Below are 17,672 nucleotides of genomic sequence, written 5' to 3'. Positions count from 1 at the left end.
TCCCTTTGTGGACACTTTTGTCGTACATCAAGTATAAGCTGCAGTGCTGAGCTCTAGTGAGAGACAGGGAGGTTCATTGACACTGGAGAGCCGTCTCCTCCACTCCCCTCCACTCCCCACCAGCCTCTTATTGACAATGGCACCAAGAGTACGAGGGTCCAGATGTTAGTCTCCTGCTCCCACCAGCTGTGCCAGCCTCTGATACACAGCCTCATTGACTCTGAACCAGGGAGTGGACACACACACACACACACACACACACAGAGAACAGGCAGTCACTGACAGCAAGTTATTATTTAAAAAACATGAGGGATACCTACAAAGTGTTCACAAAAGCATTCAAGAACTATTACACTCTTCTTCTGTGCAAGAAGAAATGCATGACATTAAATGACACGTACATGAGCATGTGAACACACACACACACTCTCACCAGCCACATGCACTTTGTACCCCCTCCTTCTGGTGTATGGCAGAGTTATTTGTGGGTGACAGGATCCTAACAATTCTCAGAATAATGCACGTTTGTTTGGATGACTGCGCCATCAGCGCTCCCTTTGTTGTTTTCAACATTGTTAGAGTCAGTCGGTACTGATCCACCAGCCCTTTATTGTGCTGGGTTTTTTTTGTCCATTTACTTGCTCTTACAACAATAATTAGTTTTGTCATTCAGACACAGTAGCACCATTGTGCACATGCTAATAATGATTTGACTGAGTGTAGAAAAGTAGATAACTGAAGAGCCATTAAAAATGTAAAAAAAAACTGTTGACTGGCTGCTGTTTTTTGGCCTTATCGAGTCTCCGGGTGGCGTTTGTATGGTCATAACTCAGCAGCAGCAGCAGTGGCTGTACTTGAACACCGCAGAACAAGACAGTGGTGAAAAGTGGTAAAAAGGCTTCCCTCTCTGGGAGGCATGGCTGCTCCACACAGGATGAGACAGAGGAGACGCTGGAAATAATACTGCACGTCTGCCAATGTAACATTGTAATCCTAGATTCACCCTGTCAGGCAATAAGTTTGATTATGGTCTTCATTTGAAATGTTGGATTCATTTCTTTTCCCTCCCCCCCTGCCTTTTCTGCTCCTTCATCTACATTTTCTACTCCACCCCTCATCACCCACAGCAGTATCAACATCGGCATCACAATCACTCTAGACGACTACTGGGAAACCTGAGCAATCTTGTGCACCAATGGTTTGTTTTCCGGCCGCATTGGTGGAGATCACAGTTGAGTTTTCACTGACACTGTGCAGCATCTGCATATCATTACTACTGCAAGGTCCTGAACTCTGTGTGTGCACACGAGGCAAACCAGCAGAGAAGGACATGAATACATATTGATTTATTAACACTGATTATAAACTTGTTGTGATTCCTTTTTAAAATAATAACTGAGCTGATTTTTTGCCACTGTTACATGTCTATTCTCCTCTGTTCTGTTCTACTGTGTAGTCATTTGGGAGCTATTTAAATGTTGTTTGTGTTCCAGTTGAATGTTCAGCAATAATGATGTGGTTGTTGTTGCTGACAGCACTTCTCCATTAGTCTCCTCTCTTGCCAATATCAAGAGTTATTAGAAAGCAAGGAAGAAACAGAGACAGTGACAAAAGAGAAAAACAAGAGAGAAGAGGGTCAGTGACACATCTTGAGTGAATCTAATTGATAAATAAAGAAAAAAGGAGGAGAAAAGTAACATATTAAGCGCAAAAGGCAGCTAATGTCTGGGCACTTGCATCAGTTTGAAGACTAAAAAGAAAGCGTGCGAGAGACAGACAGAAACAGAGGTACAAGGGAGGTTGTGTTTATTATTTGATAAAGCCTCCCTTATAACCTCAGCATGTTGTGCAATAGCTCTGGCTCTCCTTCAACTCTGCGGTGTGCCACTTCAAATTAGTCGCTTGTGGAGAGGGCCTGCCCCGTCTTTGCAAAATGCATTAGTACGCCACTCAGAGCCTCATACAGCCTAGGGTTAAACACAAATTATATCATTTCTGTCATCCAATCAAATCACACTGACCCCTTGACCTGCGAGATGAGTCAAATGCATAATGAAATATGACATGGCACAAAAGCTCTGATTCTAATCTGCTCTGACACTCGATCAGATGAGGATGACCTCCTGACCTTGACTGACAAGTGAGACGAGCACTGGGAACAGGATACATGAGGGAAAAGTAGAGAAGGAAACATGAAAGAAAACGGGGGACAATATATGCAATTACAAAGGCTGGTTTTAGTCAATGGGAGGTTAGTTAGTAATCAGCTCAGTATCTGAGGTGAATGGGGACATTTGCAGTTATGGACTTACGGCACTTGGTACTCGCTTTAATTGTTCTCACCATTCCTTCCATATATTCTCCCCTGCAATGATAAATGGGAAGCATTTTTGTCACAGAGCAGCATTTCTTCTTACATAGCTGTGGCCAGGCCCGAGGAGATAGTAGCTGGATTTTATTTCCTAGAAAGTCTTTAACATTTTTTTTTTCAGTGTCTGTCTCTCTCTCTCTCCCCCCCTCTCTCTCCCACCTCTCTTTTTCCATCCACCCTCCTGTCCCATTCATTCACTGGCCAGAAACCAAGTACACAGTGGTTTAGCATCCACATCCCCACAGCCTCTTTCATGATTTCCAAACAGTAACACAGTGACAGATAAATAATGCAGCCTGGCTGTTTTAGAGAGAGATGAGATGACAGGGGGATGGGTGTGTGGGTGGGGGTGATCAGGGTCCAGGGGATGTGGAGCGAGGACCAGAACTGTTTGGGCTCTGTAAGGGGCAGAACAGGCTTTGGTTGAGCCAGGAGCCAGGAGCCAGGAGAAGAAGAGGAGAGTTGAGGTGTAGGGTAGCTGTAACTGGATCCTTGGCCATCTCCCCCTCCTTCTCTTTAGGCTCTGCCAGAGAAGTCATTGTGCCTTGATACCCCCTGACATGATATTGTAGCAGAGGAACGGCTATGGCTTTAATTAAACCTGAGTTGACTGTGAGAGATGGATGGATAAAGAGAGAGAAGACGAGATAAAGAAAAAAAAGAGTATCAAAAACAAACAGCCCGGTAACAGAAATAGCAGATCAGTTCATGCTGTTCAGATTAAGTGCTTGAAAGTAAGTAATCTTTGTAGTCTGACAACAGCTCTTTGCCTCTGCTGTGTTATATTAAAACAAGAGCTCTGTTTACACTAGTAAACAGGATCATTCATAAATATACAGTATAATCTTCCTTTGGGAGGGCAATGACTGAGTGAATGAGAATAGATGAGACTCAGAAATTGTTCCCAGAGATAAATCCAGCATTTTCCTTGCAAACTGGACTGTGTGGAAAGGAGAGATAACAGGGCCTGACTTTGTCTCTGTGTGCAGAGCGCTGCACAGCGGGTACGTGAAGGTGTTGGAACGAAGAGTGTCGAAGGTGATGGAAGTGGTAGTGTGTGGGGGGATTTTAAGCATAAATCATGACTGTGACAAAGCTCTCCAATAGGCAGATAAGTGCACATTAGTGGTAAGGCAGATCTGTCATCGTCTGTCTCCGAGCTATCGGTCCCGCCCCCTCCCGAAACGAACGCCGACTTGAGAGGACTCCAAACTCTGTGTCTCTGTGGCACATGAGCAACTGGCCTCAATGTACTTATTGAATTATGTTCTTATTCTGTGATTAATTTTCAAGAAAATGTTCACAGTGTGTTGGCCACCTGCTAAATAATGTTTTTAGAATTACTAAAAAAAAATGATGTTCCCAATTCTAAAAAAAATAGCAAATTATGTCTATGCCTGATTTCGCTGATTATTTTCTCATTTGCTATCTAGACTCTGGATTGGCAAAGTACAGTGGAAAAAAAAAATGCTTTCCTAGAGCTTAAAGTGATAAAATGCCTTCTTTTGTCTGACCAACAGTCCAAAAATAAAAGAAAATATTCAGTTTCATATGACATAAAACACAGAAAATCCTCTCATTTGAGAAGCAGAGAACGTTTAGTGTTAATGTTTTGAAATAATGATTACCTGTGCTCAAAATAGTTGCTGATCCCTTCAGTTTTAAACACTTTGTCAAGATAATATAGTGTTTTACAAACACTAAAATGCATGTTGCTCTTTTATTGTACACAAGAATTATATCTGGCATTTTACAGGATGAATATACAATTTAACATTAATTATGTTCCAAATCCAAATCTCTGTAGGCATTACAACAATAATCTAATAAGAAGAAGAATGTAAAGATAATGAGCCATTAGCCACAGTCAATATCATCTCCAGAAGGCCTTGAATACTCAGGCAGTGTTACAGAGGGAGGGAGGGATCTGTGCCAAATAAAAGACAAGCTGGAAAGCTCCCCAATCAATGTTATTTTCTCTCTCAGTCCCAGACCAACTGTCTATTCATCTGTTTCTTTCAAATGAAAGGTGTGCTGCTATGTAACACTTACAGTCGAGAGATCCGTCTCTTAATTAAAATGTTACAGATTGTGTTTCGCTCACTGTGAAGACTGAGCATACTGTCTATTGGAAATAAAGTTCCCTATAGTGTGTGGTATTGATCAGAGGAGGAAAATAAAGGATGTTTTACTGAGAAAAAGGAATCTGTGTAATGCAGCTTTTGATAGGATTGTGTCTCTGACTATTGAATGTAAACCAATGACGAGAACCTCATAGCAAGGGGGAAAAAAGAAGAGGCTTTTGTTTGAAAAGCCAATTCCATACTAGGACACGTGCTGGTCCATACGATCCATCAAATACATTGCCTTTGTTTGGATTTTACTTTTAAAGGGGAAAAGAGTATACATTAGCCAGAGTGTGCATGTGGTACATGCAAGCTCATTCTGAATACAGGCATATGAATAATTTATCTTACCACAATCCAACTGGGAACGTCCTTGGTATTTACATTTTATCATCAAGGGCACTGGATGAGACCTCACAGCAATCCAACGCATGACACATCCTCGTACAGTCCTCGTACGTTTGCACAATCAAAAACAACGGGCTGGGGCAGGAAAATGTTTCTCTGGTGTGCATATATAGTCATACACTGAGAAAACAAAAGGTTGATGAACATGCTAGATGGTGAGGTAAGCGCGGCGGTCTTTAGATTACACAGCGGTCAGCCACAGTCATGGTGAAGCAAAAGATGACGACCATGCAAACGGCTGCGAAGGGACACACACACAGGGACTGGCTTCACACAATGGCTCCAATGTTTACAGCAGACAATTTAGTTTCCTTCCAACAATTATGAGGGAAATTGAATCTCAGGAAATGTCCGTTTTCTTGTCCATTAGACCAAACAATAACATTATCCCCACAGGTTTACAGAAAGATCTGTCTTCAAAGGACAGTCCAGAAAATTAATATCAGCTGGCTTGCAGGCCTTGTCAGGACTAAGTAAACCAAATTGAGGCAATTGCACTTCTTTTTTCTCTTCTTTTTTTTTTCATTTAGTGTAACATGTAGGAAGATGAAAGTGTGCTTTACACGCTAAGTCCATGTCTACATTCTTGCTTCACTATAAAACATTGCTAATGTCCTTTATTGTGGTCAAATTAAAGATGGGTGTTTTAGCCATTGTAACTTAATGAGATTCCTCTCATCTGGCTTTCTACTTACTGCCTTAGATTGGTATTCCTTTCAAAGTCATTAGATACATTTTAATCCTCCTGAAAGCAGTTGTTGTAAAAAGACTGTCCATTACTTTGGACACAATGTGTGGCAAAAAAGCCTAGCTCCCCTAATCACAAGGATTTAAAGCTGCTCAAAATTATCAAACGCTAACTTTCGACAATGACCAAATCCAGCAACCTAATCTTGTATTCCAGGCAGCAGAAAATGCTCATTTGTCATTTGGAGGTCAACCTTTTCAGTTACATATCTATATATTAACAAACCTATAATTTGAATGAGCACAAAATTACAGAACAGGCCTGTATACTCACCTTTATACTAAACAAGGGAGGAAAGAAAGAAGAAAAAAATGTGCCCTGTATCCCCTCTCCGTGCATCCATCTCCCCATACCCCTTATTTTCTAAAAGTATCTGTTTGAGAGATAAATGACCACTCTGCTGCCGAGGATGACAGCCTACACAAAGATGATATTGAATTGATTTCAGAAATGTTGCAGAACTGACTGTTTGATGTATACTGCTAGACATGAATCATAAAAATTCTATTAAAAAACCCTTGAATGGCTGACACCAGAATATTATTTGTGATGATTAATTTGACTCAGTCATTACAATGGGAGTCAAGTTGGAGCGTCTCAGACAAAATTGCTTTTCATTCCCCGTTGAATTTCCCTGCTATTTTTCTTTTCTTCTTTCTCTGTGCAGAACTCTGATCTGATTGGACTTACTGTGTTAGCGTGACAGCACACAAATACAGAGGCTGTTGGTCTTCTTTATTACTGATGGCTGAGCATGGAGTTTTGTTCCAAAATGAGACGTTCAACATTTGAAACAAAATTATACCTATTCTAACAAAATGACACATCAGAATTTAAACAGTTTATAAAGCTTTTTGTAGAATGACAGGAAACTGAAACAAGATGTTAACATATTAATAAATACATATAAATAAAATAAAGCTATAATAATTATAATATAGTAATTCTATTTTGCTGATGTTTTCCCCCAAAATAGTTATATTAATAAAGATTGAATGCTTCCAGTGCTTTTTAAAGGTTATACTGATGTCAGTATTACATTTTGTAAAAGTTTTTACACAGGATGTTGTAGTGAACCTGCTCTTTGATAGCATACAGCAGAGGATGCACTGACTGAAATAGTGATGCAGTGGTCAGTGGATCCAAGAAAAACTAAATTTTGCATTTGCTTTGTCACTGATCAGCTACTTTAGTTAGTTAATACATCGGTCATTAAGAGATATGCTTACTTACCAATGGTAACCTGTACTGTTGCTATGTACTATTTGCATTGATTTACAGCAGTGGTTCTTAAAGTCATTTTTTAGAAAGGAACTGTTTGGAGGTGCGCTGTTATACAGTTTTATTAGAAACCTGCAAGTCCATAAGAAAAAAAAATGCTTTAGGCCTGTAAAATATCTAGCCATGTATTGCAAAGTGCCTCTGGAGCAGTGATAGCTGTGGCCAGATATCTCAGGAACGCTCAAATTAAATTTCTTTGAATTTGGCACAAGGTTTTATTTGGACTCAAGGATGAACTGATTAGATATTGGGGGTCAAAGGTCACTGTGACCTCACAAAACAAAACATTTGCGGCCATAACTCAAGAAATGATATGCTAATTTGGACAAAATTTTGCACATATGTCTAAAATGACTAAAAAGTGATGACATTTTGTATCCAAAAGGTCAAAGGTCACTTTCACTGTGACATCACAATGTTTTCTGTCCTTTATTCGACAGCATTACTCAGGAATAGAGGGGAAGATTGTGACCATATTTTACTTTTGATCAGATACAGAATTGGTGACACTGATCTTGGGTGTCCATCTTGAAACTGAGCTGACTGTTTAGATCTTCTGTGCAGCTGGGTTGAATATGTTTGTGAAGGATCCACACTTGCTTCTTTGTGCTTTATCAACTTTTTTGCCAGGCAGGTGAAGACATACTGTATAAGGTCATTTTGTTTCTCTCAATGAACTTAAACATGAATACTGATACATTAGTAGTCCACCACAAGCTCATTGGATTTGCTGATATTGAGGAGGTGACTGTTGTTGCAGCATGTGACAAAGCTCTCTGGCAGTCTTCTGTACTCCTCTGTAAAAATATTCTCCATTCATCATACAGTACATGCCAATATAATGATAACTTCCATTTCAAGAAGGACTACATTCACCTCTTATTAAATTCCTTTCAAGTCTTCATGAGAGACGGTCTGGACAGACTCTGACTGGTGCAGAGAGATATACAAGAGCAAGCCAATAACACTAGTTTTTAGAAATTCCCATTTTATTTTATTTTCCCATTTATTTTTCCCATATTTCCCTTAACAATATCCTTCATGTTCCAGAGCATACAAAGTACTGTGATACCCCTGAACCTCAGCTGCCATTGCTGTGGAGAAGATGCCAATTAGAGGCGTGAATTAGAGTGTCTTCTTGTTGCATTTGGGAGAAAAACTCGCACCATTGTTGCCAAATTCATCCAAGATTGACAAAGAAACCAAAAGTAAACTGATTTAAACTGTGGAATATATTTTTGGGTTGAATGTTTCTCAATGAAATGCACCATGAGAGCTGCAGTTGACTTTTGGCCTTGTGTCTTTTTTCTACAAAGAATTAGATAATTTGTAATGCAGTTGCTTTTTTTCTTGATTTTTCTTTTTTGATACTGATGATCTGACTGGATCATCTGTACCTTGGAAGTCCTCCACTTACCAAACTTGGCCGATGTGGGAACAGGATATTTTGAACCCTTGGCGCATGAAATACCTATTTCTACATCTGTAACCCATATGGAATAGTGTCATCTAGAAATGAGTTATGACTTAGCATTATTTTAAACTTACTTATATCCAATATCCACCACTTCTTTAATCCTTAAACCGTCACTTTTTCTCTCTCTGTGTCTCTCCCTCAGAGCTACACAGGTCAGACTGGCGGTGGCGGGGGAGGAGGCGGAGGTGGTGGCACGGCCAGTGGAAATGGAGCTGGGGACGAAGACTATGAGATCCCCCCTATCACTCCACCTAACCACCCCGAGCCTCCTCTTCTTCACCTGATGGAGCATGATTCTACAGGCTACCTCTGCCACTCACTGCCACACAATGGGCTCATCAACCCTTATTCCTATCCAGAGCTGCCCACACTCATGATGTCTAACATGCTGGCACAGGACAGCCACCTCGTCTCCAGCCAAATGCCCTCGGTGAGTAGCACTGTGTGGACTGAACCACTCCATGGGGGCCACCAAAACACTTTAACACAACACATTTAAGAAGTCAGTAAATATTTTGTGGATGGTCACAAATATTTCTGACAATTTTAGCCTGTAATTACAGTAAAAATAATTTGACGCCTCAGAGGAAGAAGGTTTGAGTGAAACCAAATCCTTTTAGTTTGGTGTTGTGATTTCCACTCATACTAAAACTTACACACATATATACATACTAAAACTGTGTTTTCTACCTGAGACACCCAGGAGGACATGAGGGCACACGAGGCAGTTTTCAATGGAGCGGCTGGGATGATGCACTACAACACAAACATTGTATGACATTAATTCGGGCAGTGGTTGAATAGATCAAACATTATTCAGTGTATTCTGCATTTTTTTCTTTTCATTCCTGCAGTAACAAAGAAGCTTACATGAGTAAATGCTCCAAGCTACAGAATATTACCGCTGTTTTGAGAGTTTTTTTTCCTCTGACACAATACGCCTATGTACAACGCAGAATATATCCACCCTACCATCATTATAACAAGTCGTAGCAATATGTTTGTGCTGAACTTATCAAGCCACAACAGATGTTTCTGTAGTAAAAGCAAGCTAATTAGAATTTATTTCAATGTTCCTGATTCAACTGAGTTACTGTAGGCTGGCAACAGGTTAAATCTTGCAGCAGATGAATGTATCCAGACGTTCATGCAGCACTTTAATTCTTCTACTCGTGTTCTGTGGGGTCACAAAGAGGTCTCAAAGCCTTATTAATAATTTTAAAAATCGACAGCATGTTATGAATAATGACTAACAGGTAGGGACAGGATGAAAGGAAGGTGTCTTGTACAGCAATGATTCAGGGCTTATTACTGTGGGATTGCTGTCACACACTTTTTAATGGACAGGAACTGACGAAGTACACGAAGAGGATACAAGCACAGCAATTTTAACATTAATTAACATTAACCTTTTCAAGCTGTCTTGTTTCCTTTGTTTGGTGCTGACCAGGGTTTGATTGACGGCTTTCACACAAATCAACCAAATAAACAACACTGATGCAGAAGGGTCCTTTTCAACCAAAGCAGACGGGTTAGGCGCAATAACATGGAGATAACTTTACCTTAGGTTTTTGCATCATGTGCTAAAAAGTCTGATAAAGAAAAAATAGCAAACAGATAGTTTGGTACTTTTACCTCTTGTCATGCTAGGGGCTCCAGACTTTGCTAAAAAGTCACAGATGGAATGATTCATTTCTCCTGTTATCATTAGCTTACCTGTAATCATTCATCGGTTTACTAGACTTGTCAGTTGGTGGAGAGCTTGAGAGACTTGGAAAAATTTGACTTTTAAAATGATTTTCAAAGCTTTTTGGATATTACATTAAATTTTAAAGTGCTTTCTAATATGAAACAGATTACAAGCTTATAAGCTAAATGCAATTTTCATCTGAGTGATTGTTCAGTGGCTGTCATGTCAGCTCTGATGCAAGGAGAAAGGGATTGTGGGTAAATCCATCAGCATCATATCTACCTCGACAGCAAGCATCGGTCAATCTGTCAAGCTTTTAAACATGAATACGTGCTGATTACTCTCTCAGCCGCACACAAAACTGCTCCTCCACAAATTGGCATCTCCACACCATAATTGCATTCATGAGAGCAGCAGGAAAAAGCAGGTTTTTATATGATCTATGCAACGTTTATAACGTTTATACGTGAAACCTAATGTATTCTATAGGCTCCAATAAGCAATGTTTCTCTAGTTAGCAGTCTCTGTCATGGTATACATACAGTATAACCCTACATGGCAAGATAAAGCTGAGCTGAGTAAAGGAGTGCAGTTTAAAGTAGTGTTTTCAGATTTTATTCAGTGACCAAAATGTAAATATTGAAACAGAGGTGGACTGAACAAAGTGCTGGTAACATTTATGTTAGCGTTTCATGAATCATTCAGTGGTTTTGTTTAAAGTATGATCAGATGTGGTTTTTTTTTTAAATTGATTTCAGACCACTTGCATAAAGAAAAAGCATGTGGTCAATAGTATTAACACATGCAAAGGTTTTTACGTTTAGGGTCTGAAGGTCAGAATTTTATAGTTTCATACCATACTTGACATTGACTGAGATATCATACACAGACAGGCAGAAATAGCTACGTTCAACAGCTCTGCCTTTCATATATCAAATATGGTACATATTTCATGTCGGTCTTTTTCTGTTGGAGGCATCATCAGAAGTGACAAGTCAGCATTGTGTATGTTGAAAAGTATCTATTAGATACAGTATACATCAGATACATACAGATGAATATCTAGGTGCAGTATAATGTATCATAATGTTCCTAAACAGAGGAGATAAGCATAAACTACACTCAGTATATAGCTAAAATACAGTTTGATAAGGATCTGAAACATAAACATGTTATATATCATATATGATGTTGAAATATTCCCTATTAGGTTTTGGATTCATGTGTCATTTATCTTCATATTCATTTCACATTTTGGTCATGACCTTTGCTGTGGAGACAGTGGTTGATTGGCCAGTCTTTCTCTCGACAGTCAGGAAATTTGTTACTGCTGCCATCCTCAGTGGTTTCACAGACTGAATGCTGCAGGTTGTGTGATAAAAATGCATGAGAGTTGAAACGTTTGAAATGACACCCGATGAACATGTCATGGAAACGCATATAAGCTAAATGCTGGTAACTGCTGGTGATTATTATTCTGATAACCAGGTCTGGTGGTTTGAAGGGTGTTATGCTTTGGAAAGTGGAGACACAAAGATAAGAAGAGCAACACATATTGCAAATGTGATGTATTGTCCAGACTGTGTTGATATCCGGTATAATTTAGGAACAAATAAATCAAGAAAACAACAAATTTAGAATAGGTGTTAACCAGGTGATCAGGGATCTGTAAAAATGTTTAAACCTCCCAAACCTCAATATTTCTATCTGGCTCAGAGAGAGGCTGCTTGAACATAGAGGAGATTTTTGAGGGCTCTGCTTCAACTTCACAACACAAGAAGCAGCATATAAAGCAAACTCAGAAATTTTTAAATCAAATAGCCTGCCTGGCGAAACCACCAAACCGTAGCAAGGTTCATTTGTGCTGAGCACGGAGTGTCTATTAAACTGGTGCCTCACCTTGACACAGTCTGTTGAGCAGAGTAATTAAGCTAACTCTGCAGTTCAAACATGAGATGCTATCATAATGAATACCTCACTTGACATGGATATATAAATAACAAGGGTTAATTGTAATTTTAAACAGTTTCACGTGCTCAAAAATACAGCGTTTGAGTGTTACATGTAGATAGACAGGGATTTGGCTGTGGCCTCTGTTGACGTTGTGTGTCTCCATGTGTGTCTGTGTGTTTCTGCGTCCTCACTATAAACAATATCTCTGCTGTTGAAATGGATCCACTACATCTGGAGGTCAGGCCTTATATTCAATCTTGAGCACATTGAAAAAAAAATCCATTAGGGTTCATCTTTCCTGCATCAGCCATTCTATTGTGGTGCTGCAGTGAGATCTGTTTTCATCAGGCAGATTCAATACGTGAGCTGGGCAATGAAAAGAGTGCAATAGAGTTGGATGAGGCAAGGAGGGGTGAGGAAAGGGGAGGAAAGCAAGAAGAAATTGCAAAGAGGAAAGAGGTAACTCTTATTCAAAATGAGCATATACCTCCAGTTTTCTGTACCTCCTGGATTTCATTATAAGATATTTTAGAGATAATTCAGTTGAGATGAAATAAGGTTATTCTGCCTCAACAAAAGGCTGAGAGCTTCTGGTTTTTAAATGTGTGCCCACATGATTCAAGTATGAGGACATTTGAAAGTACTCCATTGCAAGTGTAACAATATAAACATAAAATAAATAGGGCAATTGTGTAACAAAAAGGATTTAGAGCAGTATTAAAGTAGCAGTTGATCATGGTCGTGGAGCTGCAGGACACAATAGGCATGTGTGTGTGTGTGTGTTTCTTTTGTGTTGATAAGTTGAACCACATAACTAAGTGGTTTTTAGATTTAAGTCTTTAGGTGGGTATGGATCCTCCTGACCATTGACAACTTTCAAGATTTTCAATTAAATAACAGAGAATATTACACAGTAATAATTCTGTGCTTTTCTTCTTCTCTGAGAATCGCATGAAAAGACCAAAACCAACAAGACTGTGTTTCTGACTTCCCCTTCCTGTCTGAGTATTTTGGACCCAAGCCCATTCGTTCCTGTAGCAGATGTTAATATATACAAATTGGTGACAAATATATAGTTTCCTGCAGCAGCAGGATGGTGAATGTGGAATTGACACTGTCCATGTTCACAGTAATGAAGAAACATGTCAGCCAGATCAGCCGCGATTCCTGTGTTTTTTATTAACAACAATGCACATCAGCCATCGGGCTTTGGCCGGGCAATACTTGTTAGAATCCTAAGCTGAGCCCACAACTCAGTCAAGAAAAAAATTAACTGGATAATCAATTGTTGAAATCATTTTGTACGAAAAAGCGTGGTTGGTTCTCACTTCGTAATGTGAATAGTTGCTAGTTTTTAGTGCCCTGTGAGGGTACATTGATCTGTTTATCTTTGGGTTCTGGATTGCTACTGAACAAAACAAGTCATTTGAAGATATGGAGGTTTATTTTTTTCTTTTTTACATTAATTTTGACATTTTTCACATTTTTCTCACATACAAAACCATTAATCAACTAGATGTGAAGGCAATCTGCAGATAAATCAATAATAAAATTGTCTGCAGAAATACTTCAGAATGAGTTTGGATTGGGTTCATGGGATTTGTGGTAATAACAAAACTATATTACTGCTACTCCTTTAAAGGCTTTGTGAACAGGAACGAGAGGAGTTGATGGAGGCCAACTCACTAAACAGGTGGTGACTTTTTCGATTTTTTTTCCTCCTTACTTGACTCTCAAATCCTGAAAGACATAATTAACTGTACTGCCCTAATTTTTCAAAGAAGCCATTTTCAATTCATAATTTTTTTTTCAGCTAATTCTTATTATGTTGCGGTCTGAAGCCCCTCCTGGCCACACCTGATACTTTCAGAGAGCTCTTTTTTTCTGATACTCTGATGCACTTGGCAGGGCCTCTCTCTCTCTCTCTCTCTCTCTCTCTCTCTCTCTCCCTCTCTCTCTCTCTCTGTTAATGCCCTCACTGTCATAGCATCTACAAGTTCCAAAACACATTAGACATTTAATAGCCAAGCTCAGGTTGCATCGATCTTATCAATACAGCCCTGAAAGATACACATCTCTGCTGCTGCCAGTGAGTAATTTCTGGACTCACAAGTGGAGTGGCCTTGTTGTCATCTATTGTGTCTCTTTATTTACACCAAAACCAACCAACAGCAAAAATTCTTTCATTATTGGCTGGAGACATATTTCAGTTATATTTACACAAGTCTCACGTCCTGTGTTGTGACGACTACATCTGCAATCTATTTGAACAGAAAGGCTCCATATTCAATTATCGTATATTTAAAATGCTCCTTAAATTCATATGACCTGTCTCTGCAACTGGAATAAATTATCTTTGATTGAGGTTTTTTTTTCCTTTCTTTTTTCCTGTTCCTCAATGATGCATGCAATATTAGCCATCATCAAACTGGCTCGAGTGTGATGTTTTGAATATGTAACAGATGATGAATGTATAATCAGCCAGAGGGTTATGCATAACGGCTATGTATTAGCAGAAAGAGCTATGTGCAGACACAGCTCCATCAAACTCTCAAACGTATTATCTCATTTGTTATTTTCCAGAACACAAGAATCTGCCTGAATTAGGGTCAGTTCATCTGTAATGAGCATTGTGGCACCCTAAAGATCTGCTGGCTGCATTCATATTCAAATTCATACTTCGTACTTCATAATTTCTTTTGTCTGCAACATTTAAATGTAAGAAATTCCCCACAAGCTCTTTATCTTCAGTTGTTGAGGTTAATTATCAAGTGTTAATCCCACCGTGATTGTCATGTTAAGTTGGGTGCCTCTGTTTTCTTTTATTTCTTTACTTTTACTCACAAGGTATTAAGTGCTCCTGGCAGGTGCTCGCTCTCCAAGCCTGTGTGAATGAAATATAAGCAGCAATGTCAACTGAACTTGTCACAGACAAGCTGGAATGAATTAATGATAAGAGAGCAGAGGTGTGTTTTAATGTGTTCTCTCTGATGGAGGGTCTCAGTAAACGTATTATCACATACTGTACACCTGCTGGTTTTTGTATAAACATGTAACAGAGGAAAAGGCGGATTAGAGATAAAGTGATGCATTCACAGAGACAATCTTGGTTTCCTAATTCTGAGTCTGAAAAATGAATGCTGCGTATCACCTGGACTGTTGTGGACTGACTTTTCTGAAATACTGCAATTAAATGCGTTAAGACTTTTCCAATATGGACTTTAAATTTGTCTTACTTTTGCCTTTAAAGGCTTTCTGCTCTTTGAGGCTTTGCCTCATTCTGTACTTTTCATTCAGATGAAGAAAACCCATTTCTCCTTTGAAAGACCTTCATTTTCAGTCATTTTTTAAGGGGATTAGGGCGTCTGTGGAAAATGATGGAATGTCTGTCTCTTTTCACCACAGTTCAACAAACCTAGTGATAAAATGGGACTTGTATTAGTTATTCCAATGTTGATTCGGGCACAGATGATTTTGAATGATCAATGCCTCCAGCAGAACAAAAATATCGCATGTTTGATGGCCTCTTGAAATTTGCAGGGGGAAAAGATATTGGACAGTTCTTTAAATTGCTACCCTTTTCTTTCTTTCTTTCTTTTTTTAAGCGGGGGGGGGGGGGGGGGGGGTGGTAATTATTTATTTTCAAATTGTCCCTTAGGCTAATGTTCCATTTGGCATTTCACACCTCCCTCTCCCATAAATGAACCATCACAGCCATAAATCACTGGACAAACAGAGACTTGTGCAAACTCTGAAAGGTTCAGAGATTTATGTAACACATTCATGTTTTCCACTTCCTCATTTTAGTACTCCACTGGTAAAGCCTAGCTAATAAAAGGTCCTATTAATATTTCCTGTTGCTTAGCAACGGCAGGCAGCAAGTAATAGCATTCTGTGGAAAAATAGATGACCGATAAGGAAAAATTCAATTCTTTTCTCATCTCCTGGGAGAAAGTGCCTTATTTCTCTGGCAATGTGATATGAAACTGTAGTTGTATATTAAGAAATATCTTAAAAGAAATATAGGTTATTTTCCAATTTCATCGTTTCAGAGGGATTTTTATTGCAGGCTGGGATGGCAGATCATCTGTTTCCTCTGCTCCAATAAAGTCAATTAACCTATCGGATTAAGCTAATCAGAGGATAAGGTGCCGACTTAATTTCTTTCTTTTTAATCAGAAATTCTAAAGAGATGGTTTTAAATAACACAGACACCAAACTTTAAAAGAATCAGTTCTGTGAATCAAGTTGCATTTCATTTATATTGCAGATGCAATTTAAACTTGTTTTGTGCAAACACAGGCCAGTTTTTACAGTAACGAGTGCTATGCAAAGTCTCTTCTAATAACGTTGCTTATCAGTGTGATCCCAGGTAATGGAAGACGATCCCTACTGTGACAATTTTCAATTTAGATAATTCCTCACATCATGTTTCAAAAACAACTGAGTAAAAGATGCGTTATCACACATGTTGTTGTCATCGTCCTCCTCCATGCTGTAGATGTGATCAACAGTGGCATTCAAGCAAAGAACCAAAGCTAAAGAAACAAGAAACAAAGGCAGATTCAGCTGCAACAGATAGCCGGTGTTATGAAGCAGATACATAGATAAGGGATTTCATATTACACTTAGCCATGGGCCCTGCTGGGATTTATCATGCCATGAAATCGTGTCCATATTGCACTGTGCCCTATCTCAACCATCCATCAGCTCATTGTGCTTTCACCACCAGGAATATTCTGCCCTGGTGGCGGTGGAGAGCCATCCCCTGTTATCTCACTCCGGGACGGCTCTCCTGCTGGGCCAGCAGCCATCAGTTCAACATGGCAGTGCCACTCTGTCTGTCTGCATGTGAGCAAGACTTAGGGTGATTAAAATACTTTGTGCATTCATGTAAGTGTATTGTGTACTGTGTAATCCAAGGCCAACAGCCTACAAGAGCTACAGGCAAAATTCATGGGCTAGCAGTCACCCCTGATGGTGGCAAGCAAGAGATCTCTCTCCAAAAGGATCTCTTCAGAAATGAGATGATTGTGACAGTTTGTATTTGATAGAATAGAGAGCAATGCAGGGCCAAAACCACCCCAAAGATGCAAAAGATTAAGTATACAGTATCCCTATTGTGAGTCAATTTTCATAGCATTTACAGGACTTGATTGTTTTCTATTTGGGAACTTGAGCTACAAAACTGTAATTTATACAAACACACACACACAATATTGTATATATTATATATAATATATACAATATTATATATATATATATGTATATATATATAGTAGAGCAGTGGCTCAACTATTTTCTGAGCTTTCTTAGTAGTTTTTTATGAGGAGAAAATAAATTAGCAAAACAATAAGCTTTAAACATGCTGTACCTCAGGGTGTGATGCAGTGAACCGTGTGATCATGAATAACACAACAATAGCAATGGCTTCATGTAGTTCAAAGCTGGAGAATTTAAAGATGGCTTCTGTCAGAAATGTGTGAAATTTCTCTCAGAGAGGATTTCACACACATGCAAATCACCTTGACGTGACCTCCACTTGCTTGGTACATACAGCACTGTATGCACCTGCTTATCATTTGTGTTTTTGTATTCATTATTTTTGTATCTATGTT

At 39.1% G+C, this 17,672-nt stretch overlaps 1 protein-coding gene across 2 annotated transcripts in view; it reads left to right on the top strand.

The window, feature by feature from the left end:
• The window catches only part of tox2 (TOX high mobility group box family member 2), a 91,995-nt gene that overhangs the window by 55,334 nt on the left and 18,989 nt on the right, over positions 1-17,672 (top strand). For both annotated transcript variants that reach the window (XM_046383187.1, XM_046383188.1), the window contains exon 4: positions 8,554-8,841. In XM_046383187.1, the coding sequence (XP_046239143.1) occupies positions 8,554-8,841 (288 nt within the window). The remainder of the gene's footprint in view (positions 1-8,553; positions 8,842-17,672) is intronic.

Source organism: Scatophagus argus, chromosome 3 (assembly GCF_020382885.2).
Source record: "Scatophagus argus isolate fScaArg1 chromosome 3, fScaArg1.pri, whole genome shotgun sequence".
Taxonomy (NCBI): domain Eukaryota; kingdom Metazoa; phylum Chordata; class Actinopteri; family Scatophagidae; genus Scatophagus; species Scatophagus argus.
Note: the sequence above shows the minus strand (reverse complement) of the source record. Positions and strands in the feature narration are given on the sequence as shown.